General features: G+C 44.5%; 1 protein-coding gene across 1 annotated transcript in view; it reads right to left on the reverse strand.

Moving 5' to 3' along the window:
- The window catches only part of LOC138663791 (oocyte zinc finger protein XlCOF22-like), a 90245-nt gene that overhangs the window by 45697 nt on the left and 29066 nt on the right, over positions 1 to 15482 (reverse strand). The window contains exon 7 of the mRNA XM_069750129.1: positions 14315 to 15100. Coding sequence (XP_069606230.1) covers positions 14315 to 15100 — 786 coding nt within the window. The remainder of the gene's footprint in view (positions 1 to 14314; positions 15101 to 15482) is intronic.

Below are 15482 nucleotides of genomic sequence, written 5' to 3' on the forward strand. Positions count from 1 at the left end.
AAGATTGATCCTTCCCTTGATTCTGCCTACCCTAATTTGTCTCTTGTGGAGAGGAGGGCTCTTGAAGGTCTGAAGAACAATCACTCTATTGTGATTAAGCCCTCGGACAAGGGCGGCAATATCGTTGTGATGGACTGTTGTGGATATGTGCTCTGCTATAGTTTCGGATGTTAATTCCTATGAGGTTCTTAGACGTGATCCAACTAAGGAATTTCTACAGGAACTCTCAGGTATTTTAACATCAGCATTACAACATAGGCTGATTTCCAAAAGTGAGTTTGATTTCCTTTTGCCTAAGTCTCCAACTACAGCGACATTTTATGCATTACCGAAGGTGCATAAGGGGATTTCCCCTCTTAGGGGACGCCCTATTGTGTCGGGTGTGGGTGCTCTTGCACAGAACTGTAGCATTTACTTGGACAAACTGCTTCGTCCTTTTGTGTTGGCTCTACCCTCGTACATCAGGGATATGGGGGACCTCCTGACTAAATTAGAGGGCATTACAATTGAGTCAGATACGATCATTGCCTCAATTGATGTCGAAGCGCTGTATAGCAGCATTAGACACCAGGATGGCCTGAGGGCTGTCAAGTTCTTTTTGAGCAGTAGGGGGGTTCATTTGAGACCACACAATGAGTTCTTGATTGAGCTATTGGGTTTTGTTTTGCAGCATAATTTTTTTCTTTTTAATGGGAAATTCTACCACCAGCTCAGGGGCACAGCAATGGGGAGCCCTTGTGCCCCCACATATGCTAATTTGCTCCTGGGCTGGTGGGAGGACATTTTTGTTTTTCGGGATGAGGACGATGTCTGGTGCCCCAGGATTATTTTCTGGGGCAGATATATAGATGACATTCTGGTGTTCTGGAAAGGTGGGACAGAGTCCTTTGTTGAATTTATGCGGTACCTCATTAGCAATATTGAGGGCCTTAAATTTACATACGAGATTGGAGAGGACAATATCACTTTCTTGGACGTCCTCATCTCGAGACAAAGTGATGGCTTCCTCAGCACTACTATTTATCGGAAGCCTACGGCCACAAATGGTTTGCTGAGGTGGGAAAGCTACCATCCATGTCCTCTAAAAAGGGGTATCCCCAAGGGACAATTTTGTAGACTGCGGAGAAATTGTTCCAGGTTGGGCGATTTTGAAAGAAAGTCTGTGGACCTAAAACAACGGTTTGAAGATAGGGGATACCCGAGGGATGTTATTGACTCTGCATATCATGCTGCATACAAAGCTAACCGGTCCTCTTTGCTGATTCCAAAAAGAAAAGAGGACGGTGTTTCTGTTACACGCTTTATTGGCACCTACGACGACCAGTCGACAAAGGTTTGCCAAATCCTGAGAAGGTACTGGCAGATTTTAAAATCGGATCCGGACATTGGCGAGCACATATCCCCATATCCCTCGGTTACGTATAGGAGGGGCAAATCAATAAAGGATATGGTTGTTCACAGTCATTACACACCTCCAAAGAAACCTGGTACCTGGTTGGAAAATAGGTCCCTTGGGACGTTCAGATGTGGACACTGCTCATCCTGTAAGCATGTACTACCATCTAAGACTTTTATTAGTTCTGCTACAGGTAGATCTTTTCAGATGAGACATTTTGCAAATTGCAGGACCATGGGAGTGGTGTATGTGTGCACTTGCTCCTGCCCAAAAGACTATGTGGGTAAGACCAAGCGGGAACTCCGTGTACGCGTGGGAGAACACATGGGGGATATTAGACACAAGAGGGATACCCCGGTGGCTCGACACATAAATGAAATACACGGGGGTGATCCCGCTTCCCTGGTCTTTAGGGTTATTGAAGTAATCTCCCCCTCAGTGAGACTGGGTGATTGGGGCAGAAGAATATTACAGCGGGAAACGAGATGGATCTATCTGCTGAGATCGGTGAGTCCCTTGGGCCTCAACGAACAGATGTCCTTCGTTAGCTTCATCTAAAACCATCAAGGGGTTTTGATTTGTATCTAACCTGCTTGGGTAGATCTGTACCCTTAGAATAAATGGGAATATTTATTCTTGTTTATATTTTGTATTAGTTTGTTCTTTTTTTTGTTTGTTCAGTTTATTAAATTTTTTGGAGTATTCTGTACATGCCGTTTTGTTGGGTACCTGAAAATTCATTGGTGTATTACATATTTCGCCAGTTTTAAAAACGTTGTTAATGTATGTTGCCTTCCTTTTCAGCGTTTCTTGTAGGTGCGTTAACTGACGCATGCGCAGTATATATAGTGCTACTCGTGTGCGCATCGCCCTTGGATTTGGACTGGGCGAGCGTCGGATTTGGACGCAGGTGTGGTATGTCTTTTGATAAGTGCACCGCTATTTTGAGTATTTATATCGCTAGTTTGGAGCGCTTAGGCGTTCTGGTTTCGCACCTCTATGAGCGCTGTGCTGAGAGTATGTACGCATGCGTAGTACCAAAATGCGATTCATGTAGTGTGCGCGCCGCCCTGGATTTTTCGTGTGGCGGGCGTCGGATGGGCACGCATGCGCGGTATGTGTTTTCAATATACACCGCTGTGTTTAGAACGTCATTTTTGGGAATCTGCAAAGCTGGTGCGCTCCACCTACGTACTTCCGGGTGCGCGGCTAGGGGGCCTGGCCGCTCTCCACGTGGAGCATTCAGATGAGGATATAAGACGGCAACGGTATGTACAGTGCTCATGCATCTTGATATCTCTGTGGCATTGATCCATGTCCCCTGATGAACCCCCAGGATTTTCACGGGGGGGGAAACGCGTCGGGCAGAATAGGGAGGACATCCCGGCAGAAGTCTTAACGGAGCTGGATGATCGCATCACCACCCACAACGCTTCTGGGACGCAGATGAGTAGAAGCGTTGGATACAGTATTGAACTATGGGGTGTCTTTGGGACAACTTTTTCAACCGGCTTTGATGGTCCTCTGTTTTTTCTTTTTGCTGGGATGTCTCTGGTATGAGGTGGGCCACTGTCCTCTTGTGAAATCCATTTATTTGGGAGTCATTGGACTGATTTTGGATTTATTTTCTGGATTATACTTATTATTATTTTTTTCTTGCAAGTAAAAATATACGGGATGGAGTGGCTCGCTGATATTTTATGGATAAACGAGACATTGGTATTTGTACTTATTGGGATGTGATTTTGGACTATTTCCCTTTAAGGGACTTTTTTCCTCTGGCAGACAACAATTTTGTGTTTTTTTGCTGTGTTTATTTTTTTCATTTTTTATTTTTGTAGTTTTTTTTATTTTTTATATTTCTTTCATTCTTTGGGGGGTATTTATACTGGATATGTCCCTTTTTGGGAAACATCATTGAATGTACAGAAGCACATGATCACCCTGAAGTATATATATGGGATGGAGTGGCCCGCTGATATCTTTCTGGATTAAAGAGACATGGGTGTTATTTCTACCCCTTTGGCAGTGACATTTCCAAATATCCCTATTTAAGGGACTCTCTGATTCGACGGATCAAGAAAAACATTTTTTTTCTGTTTTTCTGCTATGTTTATTTTTTTTTGATTTTTTTCTACTTTCATTTGTAGTGTTTTGATTTTTTATATTTCTTTCATTTTTTCTGGGGTGGATAGATTTGACACGTCTTTTTTAGGGAATATAGGGTCTATTTAGGGCTATTAGGGACAGTCGTCGAGGAGCAGGGGCGCCTACCGCAGAAACTTAGGGTGCCAACCTCCGCTGTCAGGTAGTGATTGAGAATAGGCTACCAGACAGGGTAAGGTAGTTTGTATCTGACTTTCATGGGTTATAACTTGTAATACCTTTGTTGCATATATTGGAACAAACTTTTTTAGCTTTAAATATTAAAAGTTATATTTTAAGGATCCTTGTTGCGTTTTGGTTTTTTGGTTGTTCTCTAGGATCCTGATACTATTTGCTTTGAGTGGTTCTTTTGTTGGTTGGAGACCACAGCCCGGAAGGGTTCCAGCTTGGTCCGCAACTGCAATCGCTGAGGTTCGGTTAACAAGGCGCTTACCTCCACATCCTCGATGGACTCACCAGCCTTTGCTTGAGCCAGCATGTCCAGGAGGGGTTCTTCCTCCCATCTTTGGTCAGGCTGCAGACCGGTAGGATGTAGGCTTCACATTCGTGATCAGCCTTCATCATATTGACATGAAAGGCCTTTCGCCTACCCCGAGCGTGGTCAAGCATGACCAAGTAGGTGACTGGGTTGAGCTGTTGGTGGACGACGTACAGGCCTTCTCAGGCTGCCTGAAGCTTATCCTTTGGTACGGGGACCAGCACGGACACCTTTTGACCCACCTGGTAGGTCCGCTCCCTGGCGTTCTGGTCATAGCAGTGCTTCTGATCAGTCTGAGCCTGGGTCATGTTGTCATGCACCAACTGCATTAAGGTCTGCATTTTGTCACGGAAGCAAATGACATACTCTACTATGGACACTTCAGAGGAGTTCGGCTCCTCTACCCAGGATTCCCTTACCAACCCAAGGAGTCCCCGGACTCGCCTGCTGTACAGGAGCTTGAAAGGGGGGAACCACATTGAGGACTGTGGAACCTCTCAGTAAGCGAAAAGCAGGTGTGGGAGCATCTTTGGATCTCAGCCAGCATGCGTAGCATCTGATTGAGGGTACCATTGAAGCGCTCACACAAGCCATTGGTCTGTGGGTGATATGCACTCGATACCAGATGCTTTACCTGCATTCTCTTACAGAGAGCTTCCATTAGTCGAGACATGAATTGGGTCCCTTGATCGGTAAGCATCTCCCTGGGAAATCCTACCCATGAAATGATGGCCAACAGGACATCCGCCACCTTATCCGCCATAGTTAAGGACAGAGCCACTGCCTCTGGGTACCGGGTAGCGTAGTCTACCACAATGTCCACCGTGATCCTCAGGAATGGCTCCTCTATCACTGGCAAAGGGATCAGGGGAGCCTTAAGTGAAGGCCCCACCCTCCCCACTCTTTGACAGGTGATACAGGTGTGGCAGTAGTTTGTCACATCTGTCCCCACATTGGGCCAATAGAAGTGTTGAGACAGTGGAGCCTTAGTTTTGCTGATCCCCAAGTGTCCAGCGAGCGGGATCTCATGGGCAATCCGCAACAACTTCCCTCAACCACTCCTTTTGGGATTTTCCGGGTACTGTCTCCCGGTACAACCTCCCTCATTCCCAGAACACCCCCGGAAGAAGCTGGCAGCGAAACGCACGTCGGGGTGAGGGGACGCTACGAGCACTACCACGATCCACTGGTAATTATTTTTCTTAATACTGTTTCGTACACTATTACTGCTTGGAACACTTAGATGATTTATTAGCATAGTCTGCTATGGAGATAGTATAATCATTCATTAGGATATATCCCCTGTGTACCTTTATGTTACCGCACATAAGGTCATTTATTTACAATTTTTTTTGCCACAATTCAGTGGTATATAAATCAGGTGGTGTAATTGTATGGATTTTCTCCAATGGGGTCTTCATTTATGATGATGGATAACATATAACTTAGCATGTATGGATATTAGGATTGCAAGTAATAGGCGCATATTGTGGCGCTGCACTATGACTTTATATTGATAAATTAATGGTTGTTATATATAGAAATTATTTTATGACCCATTTGGAGGATGTTATTCTATTGGGATCTCTAGTGTCCCCTAGACGACATTTTGCTTTTTAGGATTGATTTGTATTATATTGGTTTTATGACATAATAAAAAATTTGATTTTTAATTGCTATCGTTGGGAACTCTTCTTTATCCTGTAGAATTTGTATATGGGATTGGTTGTCACACCCTCTCCTTATCAGTCACGGAGGTGGGCGTCTCGGCGAGGTGCCTTAAATTCTCCAGACTCGCATCTGAGTGCAGAGCAGCCTGGAACTCCTGGCTAGGGGCAGCGAGAAGCGACATCAGGGTCCCTTCCCCACGGGAACCCTCTGGGACCTGCACTGGGTCCATCTCTGGTTCAGTCACGCCTCTGACTGAGGAGGGTCCAGAACGCAGAACGTTATCTGCGTTCCGGGAACTCTGACAGCGGGTGACAGCAGCTATGTAGGCTGTCTCCCCGGGGATTTCCACAGACCCATCAGCCGGCGTTGCTATGGGTACTACCTCTCCATCCACCCCCAACATCCCAGGAGCAGTGCTACTTTTGTGGCAGTTACCTTCCTCTGTGGCACTGGTCAGTTGCACGGCATCACTTTCCTCACGGTTCCCATGCATCTCCCCATTTCCCTTAGCACCATTGCTTGCTCCTGTTAGGGGTTTCTCAGCCATCCCACACACGCAGAGTGACGTGGCTGAGCACTCCTGCACCTGTGAGCACATCATTCTTAGGAACTAAATGGTTAGCAGGTAGAACATGCATATTTTCATCATCAGCACCCTTGGCATTTTCAGAAAAATGATTACCAGGTACATCATTAATCGGTAAAGCATTGTCAGGTAACACATGCAAATTCCCATCGATATCATCAGCATTTGATCGGTGGGGGCCGGGGTCGGGGAGTCAGGGACATAATATGCAACCATCCTACCCAAATCAGTCCCCAATAAAACATCAGTGGGCAAGTTATCGGCCAGCCCCACTTCCTTCACCCCGCTCCCGGCACCCCAATCTATATTCACCCAGGCAATTGGCAGGGGACAGCGGATGACCCAATTCCGGTGACAGTCAGGGTTTTCCCCGGAATAATCTTTTCCGGGGCTGCCAGTTCAAGTCGGATGAGGGTTCGTTCAGCCCCAGTGTCCTTGAGGCCTGTAGCGACATGGCCTCCCACGGTGACATGCTGCATGTTGTCATACACCCTCCCAACCGCCCCACCCACCAAAAGAACTGCTGCATTAGGCTCTGGGGACTTGGCTGGGGGGTTCCTCTGCTTCTCCGGACAGTGAGCGCTGATATGACCAGTCCTTTTGCAGGAAAAACACTGGCGACGGTCGGTGGTAGGTCTGATGCTGCTGGCAGCGGGGACAGGGCCTCTGATGAGTTGGCTGGCAGGGGTACTGGTATTGGTTGCCGGCTTACCCCCTCTCCAGCTGGCAGTGACGGGCTTCCACACGTCCGATTTACGGTTGGCCTCATAGGCATCGGCAATCTGCGCTGCTTTGGTCACATCTTTGCGCTCTCTGTCCATCATGAACTGTTGCACCTCAGCTGAGCAAAGATGTAAGAACTTGTCTTTGATCATCAGGTCCCGCAGCTGTGCAAAGGTGGTCACTGACAACCCTTGGGTCCACTGGTCAAAGTGGGTCCCGAATCCATGCGCCACATCGCTCTAGCTGTCGTGGGGGCCACGTTGGAGGTTCTGGAACTTTCTACAGTAGACCTCAGGTGTAAGCTGGTACTTGGTTATCAGGGCCTGCTTGATGGCCTCATAGTCTTCATCTTGGCCTGGCGGGAGAGAAGCAAATGCCTCCAGAGCTTTGCCTTTTAGCCCTGAGGACAGGTATCAGGCTCACTGGTTATCCGGCAGCCGGTTCAGTCGGCAGGATTTCCTTTTCCATCACAGGAAAGTGCTCTGGCCGGGGTCTGAGCGCTGTTGGGCTCACCGCTGGACTGGGACAACCTCGGCACCTGGAGTCAGGCTAACTCCAGCTGGTACTCCCGCTCAGCTTGCCGCTCGGCTCTCTCTGCCTCCCACTCGGCTGTCTCGTGGTATTGCTGGATCAGCTGCAGACGTCCATCACGGTCGTCGGCGAGGAGTTGTTCCTAGGTCGCCAGCAGGTGGGGGTCAAATCCGCCCTGGTTGCAAGTAGGGCCAGCGTTCAGTGGTTGGACCTCTGCTGCAGCACCACTTTTGCTTTGGCCGGCTTCTGCATCCACTGGGCTCTGAGAGCGGTTTTGAGGGGTTTCCCATTGCACCAGATCCGCGACCAGTTGGTCTTTGTTTTTGCCTGCAGAGTCAATCTGCTGCAATATGCACAAGACCGTGAGAGCATCCTTGGTCCGCTTCTTATAAAAGGTTTCTCCCAGCATAGCCATGGTTGCCAAATAAAAGGTAGGATAGAAACACAAAGAGAAAGGGAGGGGGTAATCGCAAGTACACACGGTATCGTCTCAGGACTAGTAAACACTGAGCTTGTTCTCCAAAACTTATTTGCGCAGAGTCCTCTCCAGAACTGTGAAAGTTTTAGTGAAAGGATTGATTGCTCAAACCAGATCACTAATGCTCTATTATCCCACCGCTCTGCCACCAATATGTCACGGTTCATGGGGAGGATACCTTTATCATCCCCACCACTCACACCAATTTGTCATGAACCGGGGTTGTTTGGTTGCCCCTGGTTCTTTCTGAAAGGGAGTTATCTATATGCCACTTCCCAGTTCCGGTTTGGAACAGCGTACTGCACCTAGGATAATTAGTCACCAGAAAGGCTGCCTTACTTTGTACTGGCTAATGGGCACACTGCAGAGAGGGTGATATAACTACTCCCACTCAGGCGGGAACAGTAATTATCAAAGCCGCCAGTCGCTACACAGACTCCCAAACGCACAGGACAAGTCCGCTGCCACCAGCTCCGATTTCTTAATTAGTAACAGGTCCGGAGCCCACCCAAATTAGTAGCGTAATTCACTTCAGAGGACGTGACAGTACGTTATAGAGCAAGGAGAGACAAAGTTGGTAATTTTATATATTTTACTCCAAAAAAAAGTAGCCAGTGTTTACAGAAGTATAAAAAGATATTATAAAGAAGACAAGTATCGTATGTACAGTACAATTACAAATAAAATGGGATTAAAGTTGAAAAACACTTACATTTCGCTCAGATCATTTCATCTCATAGCTGACCATGTGCTCAAGGGATACATCAAGATTCATCACACATCTGTATAGCAGCTAAACCCCAGACAAAAGACACGCACGACTGATGTTCCACTCAGTTATCTCCCAGCCCAAAACCAAGGCACTCCCCCTGTGGTGACCTCACTCAGAGGCTGAATCCTCCCCTTTCTTAGAGTTATGACAAACCATTTTGATACATAACTTGCTGTATGAACCTCGTGTATGAACGACACCATGATCAGGACATTCACCACGTCAGGGGGGTTCTTTTAAGTATAAACACGGTGTAGTTACATGATCCGCTTACGGAGAAACCCGCTCCTTGCAATCGTTGGGTTTATCTCCTATCGAATTCAGTGAGCTATAGATCTCTCATTAGACATCCGGAATATATAATCCTTATATCTCTAGCCCTGATTGGTGCCATTATCCATATCTTTAAAAGAGTCCAATGCAGTTTCTGTACTAGTTTTGGCTGGTATTAGGCGGGAGGGGGGAATGAGGAGTTTAAGGACCCTGGCTTTCGCAGCACAAAGCCATATAAATTCCTGGAGGAGGAGGTAAGGGGTATAGGATTACACACACAAGCAGAGTGAGAAGGAGAAAAGCTGTTTTTTCCTCAGGCGAAGGGGGGCTGTCATCACCCACAGGCATGTGCCTGCTATAGGGCTTTGCTTTTGTAACAGCACATGCAGTGGAAAGTTCCGGAACTGCAATTGGGACAACAAGACATTTTTCAGATTTCCTGACACAACTCTTTTCACTCTGTTAGCCATGCAGCAATAAAGCTAGCTCTGACAAGGATTAGTAACAGAGCCAAGATTATAAAGTGAAAAGGAGTGGCTACCCGAGAATAGCTGAGCACAGGAATTTCCAACATGGCCGGTTAACCCCTGTTCTGCCAAAAGAAATAAATAAGTTTAATATAACGGAGAAGTGCTTCTCCTCAGCGAAAAATTAGGAGCAATCAGACGCTGTGGTCTTCTGGCTCCACGCTGTCGTGGTAACCCTGTGATACTTCTTTCATGCAATACAATGCAATTTAATTATTTAAAAATCATACAATATGATTTTTTGGTATCTAGTTTTAGACTCTTTCATAGTTGAAGTGTACGCACAATAAAAATTACAGACCTCTCTATTCTTTTTAGTCTTGACAACTTGCAAAATCGGCAGTGTATCAAATACTTATTTTCCCCACTATATTTGCTGGATGTCTCAGTTCCACATTTCCAAACTTAAGGAAACTGACTTAGGAGGTTGGTGCTATGTCCCGGGTTTATCTGTATCACTAACCCTAGTATTGCTACTACATGTACTACTAGATCCCTTATTTTGTGACTTGAACATTTAGTTTTCCATCTAAAGGGGAAACCTTCTGAGGATTAGACTCTGGAGATATATGACCCCTATATTTCTCCACAATGTCAAAATATGTACAGAGGTCAAAGATTCATTGTGCTTAGCAGAAGCTTCTTATCTTATACACATGCTGAGGGATTATAAATACATTTTAGAAGTAAAGTTATTACATTTGTATACTCTTAATCAGCAGGTTTGGTCGAAGACACCATGGTATTTTATTAGGGAACATAGAAGAACTGACACTGGACACACAGGGTAAAACTGTGGTAGGATATTTATTGTTTCTCGCACATACAGTGGGTACAGATAGTATTCAGACCCCTTTAAATTTTTCACTCTGTTTCATTGCAGCCATTTGGTAGATTCAAAAACGTTCATTTTGTCACATTAATATACACTTTGCACCCCATCTTTACTGAAAAAAAAACAGAAATGTAGAAATTTTTGCAAATTTAATAAAAAAGAAAAACTGAAATATCACATGGTCATAAGTATTCAGACCCTTTGCTCACAAACTCATATTTAAGTCACATGCTGTCCATTTCCTTGTGATTCTCCTTGAGATGGTTCTTCTCCTACATTGGAGTCCAGTTGTGTTTAATTAAACTGATGTAACGTAGTCCGTTACGGCTGCCATTGACTGCAATGTCGGACGCATCGCTAGCGCACACCCACAATGGGGGTCATGTGCCGTCATCACCCGGAGACGCGGGCTGCAGCGTTTCTGGGTCCGTCACAGCTAGCGCAGATAGAGCTAGCAGATGCTCTATCTGCGCTAGCGCGATGTAAACGCCGGCACTTGCGTTACAGCAGCCCGTTAGCGTATGTGCTGGACGGGCTGCTGCTAACGCGATGTGAACCTGGCCTAAGGTTACAACAGAATTTCTGCAGTACTCATGGTTCCTAAGAGCACAGTGGCCTCCATAATCCTTAAATGGAAGAAGTGTTGGACCACCAGAAGTCTTCCTAGAAATGGCCATCCAGCCAAACTGAGCAATCTTGGGAGAAGAGCCTTGGTGAGAGAGGTAAAGAAGAACCCCCAAGATCACTTTGGCTGAGCTCCAGAGATGCATTAGGGAGATGGGAGAAAGTTCCACAAAGTCAACTATCACTGCAGCCCTCCACCAGTCGGGCCTTTATGGCAGACAGAAGCCTCTCCTCAGTGCAAGACATATGAAAGCCCGTATAGAGTTTGCTAAAAAAAAAAAAACACATGAAGGACTCCCAGACTATTAGAAATAAGATTCTCTAGTCTGATGAGACGAAGATAGACGTTTTTGGTGATAATTCTAAGTGGTGGGGACAAAAACTGAACTCAGAAATTATAGGCCAGTAAGCTTAACCTCTACTGTGGGTAAAATCCTGGAGGGCATTCTGAGGGATGCTATACTGGAGTATCTGAAGAGGAATAACCTTATGACCCAGTATCAGCACGGGTTTACTAGGGACCGTTCATGTCAGACTAATTTGATCAGTTTCTATGAAGAGGTAAGTTCCGGATTGGACCAAGGGAACCCAGTGGATGTAGTGTATATGGACTTTTCAAAAGCTTTTGATACGGTGCCACACAAAAGGTTGATATATAAAATGAGAATAATGGGGATAGGGGAAAATATGTGCAAGTGGGTTGAGAGCTGGCTCAGGGATAGGAAACAAAGGGTGTTTATTAATGGAGCACACTCGGACTGGGTAGCGGTTAGCAGTGGGGTACAACAGGGGTCAGTATTGGGCCCTCTTCTTTTTAACATATTAATTAATGACCTTGTAGGGGGCATTCGGAGTAGAATTTCAATATTTGCAGATGACGCTAAACTCTGCAGGGTAATCAATACAGAGGAGGACAATTTAATATTACAGGATGATTTATGTAAACTAGAAGCTTGGGCTGATAAATGGCAAATGAGCTTTAATGGGGATAAATGTAAGGTCATGCACTTGGGTAGAAGTAATAAGATGTATAACTATGTGCTTAATTCTATAACTCTGGGCAAAACCATCAATGAAAAAGACCTGGGTGTATGGGTGGATGACAAACTCATATTCAGTGGCCAGTGTCAGGCAGCTGCTACAAAGGCAAATAAAATAATGGGATGCATTAAAAGAGGCATAGATGCTCATGAGGAGAACATAATTTTACCTCTAGACAAGTCACTAGTTCGACCACACTTAGAATACTGTGCACAGTTCTGGTCTCCGGTGTATAAGAAAGACATAGCTGAACTAGAGCGGGTGCAGAGAAGAGCAACCAAGGTTATTAGAGGACTGGGGGGTCTGCAATACCAAGATAGGTTATTACACTTGGGGCTATTTAGTTTGGAAAAACGAAGACTAAGGGGTGATCTTATGTTAATGTATAAATATATGAGGGGACAGTACAAAGACCTTTCTGATGATCTTTTTAATCATAGACCTGAAACCGGCGGGACAAGGGGGCATCCTCTGCGTTTGGAGGAAAAAAGGTTTAAGCATAATAACAGACGCGGATTCTTTACTGTAAGAGCAGTGAGACTATGGAACTCTCTGCCGTATGATGTTGTAATGAGTGATTCATTACTTAAATTTAAGAGGGGACTGGATACCTTTCTGGAAAAGTATAATGTTACAGGGTACATACACTAGATTCCTTGATAGGGCGTTGATCCAGGGAACTAGTCTGATTGCCGTATGTGGAGTCGGGAAGGAATTTTTTTCCCCAATGTGGAGCTTACTCTTGCCACATGGGTTTTTTTTTGCCTTCCTCTGGATCAACATGTTAGGGCATGTTAGGTTAGGCTATGGGTTGAACTAGATGGACTTATAGTCTTCCTTCAACCTTAATAACTATGTAACTATGTATGTGTGGAGAAAACCAGGCACTGCTCATCACCTGCCCAATACAATCCCAACAGTGAAACATGGTGGTGGCAGCATCATGCTATGGGGGTGTTTTTCAGCTGCAGGGACAGGCCGTCTGGTTGTCATTGAAGGAAACATGAATGCAGCCAAGTACAGAGATATCCTGGATGAAAACCTCTTCCAGAGTGATCTGGCCCTCAGACTTGGCGGAAGGTTCAACTTCCAACAAGACAATGACCCTAAGCACACAGCTAAAAATAACAAAGGAGTGGCTTCAGAACAACTCTGTGACCATTCTTGACTGGCCCAGCCAGAGCCCTTACCTAAACCCAATAGAGCTTCTCTGAAGAGGCCTGAAAATGGCTGTCCACCAACGTTCACCATCCAGCCTGATGGACCTGCAAGGAAGAATGGTGGAGGATCCCCAAATCCAGGTGTAAAAAACTTGCTGCATCATTCCCAAGAACATTCATGACTGTACTAGCTCAAAAGGGTGCTTCTACTCAATACTGAGCAAAGGGTCTGAATACTTATTACCATGTGATATTTCAGTTTTTCTTTTTTAATAAATTTGCAAAAATTATTACATTTCTGTTTTTTTGCAGTCAAGATGGGGTTCAAAGTGTACATTAATGAGTAAAAAATGATTGTTCTTAATATAACAAATGGCTGCATTGAAACAAAGAGTGAAAAATTATTTCCATACCCACTGTTTATTGAGAACATTTAGATGTATTCAGACGTCTAAGTTGTAGAGACCCCTCTATTCTTCATAACCAGCTATGATAAAGCTGACAGCTGAGGTTTGCATCCCTCAGCTGTCAGTTATGCCACGGTGGTTATCAAAAATTGAAAGACCTCACGTCATTTTTTTTCTATTTATAGTGCATGCACCGGCTGATGAATACTCCCATCAGTCGCACCTGCTCTTGCTGTCATTAGCGGCAGCAGGCTGATGGGAGTAGTACTCTCTCATCAGCCGACACCTCTGCGACCTGAGGTAAACTTTTTACTTCTGGTCACAGCTGCTGGCTCATGCTGTCATCTGATAGTGTGAGAACCGCTGCTCTCTGACCGGCAATAATAATCTTACCACCAATCAGAGGCAGTGTTTGCCGCGATGTCATGCAGATGACAGGGTGGCAAACAACAGATGTTTGGGCTCCCCATATTCATCTGAATGTGGTCTGGGTTCGGGTACTGTTCTGGTACCCGAACTAAACTTTTGTTAAATGTTTGTTCAGACCTGCCTGACCCAAACATCCAGGGGTTTGCCTATCACTATTCAAAACATTTCTCACATTCTTAAAATGAACATTGCTTCTCCCTTGTGTGAATTCTAAGACTTGATTTGTATGCCCAACATCTCCCACATTCTGAACATGAAAAAGGCTTCTCCCCTGTGTGAGTTCTCTGGTGACTAACAAGCGATGATTTCTGTACAAAACATTTTCCACATTCTGAACATGAATATGGCTTCTCCCCTGTGTGAATTCTCTGGTGAATTAGAAGATCTGTTTTCTGAGCAAAACATTTTCCACATTCTGAACATGAATGTGGCTTCTCCCCTGTGTGCGTTTTCTGGTGTCTAACAAGATGTGATTTCTGTACAAAACATTTTCCACATTCTGAACATAAAAAAGGCTTTTCCACTTTGTGAATTCTCTGGTGTAGAACAAGATGTGATTTAAGTCCAAAACATTTTCTGCATTCTGAACATGAGTATGGCTTCTCCCCAGTATGAATTATCTGATGCCTAACAAGATCTGATTTCCGTTTAAAACATCTCCCACACTTGGAACAAGTAAATCTCTTCTCGGTTTGCATTTGTTGATGTATAACAAAAGATGTTTTTTGGGGGAAACTATTTTCAAATTCTGAATATGCAATTGGCTTCTTTGCCATAACAGCAATTGGTGTTTCTATGTTTCTTTCATTTTTCTTAGCAGTTTGTAACGAAATAGAAGTTTGGACCTCTTTCAAAGGATCAAATGATAGATCTTTGCTGTGAAAGGATGATGGTATATCTGGAGTAATGACATTCACTGCAATTATATCCTGTGTGATTTCAAGGTCATCTGATAGAAAAATTGAAGATGTCAGCTGTCCCTCTGATCTCCTGGTACAGTCATCTGCCAAAAATAAAACTAATTATTATTTTTGAATAAAATATCCTTGAAATTTATATTTTTTTTACATATCTACTCAAAATGTCCATACAAGTAGGACGTTATGTAGTCAAATTGAATTATTCAATAAAATAATAACAGTTTGTAGTCTAATAGAAGTCCTCATTGCATGAATAAAAGGAGCGTGGTTTTTAACAGTTTGTTGATTCAGAGTCCCAAATACTGGAATAAAAAGCCACCAAAAATTGTTATGTAGGCGGAAATGATACCAATAACATTTTTTACTCATCCTACAAAACACAAGCCCCCACTCAGGTGTAAAAAAAAGTCACTACTCCTATAGATTAATTTACTGATAGTTATAAATTACAAAATGGAGTCACTT

Source organism: Ranitomeya imitator, chromosome 2, assembly GCF_032444005.1.
Source record: "Ranitomeya imitator isolate aRanImi1 chromosome 2, aRanImi1.pri, whole genome shotgun sequence".
NCBI lineage: Eukaryota > Metazoa > Chordata > Amphibia > Anura > Dendrobatidae > Ranitomeya > Ranitomeya imitator.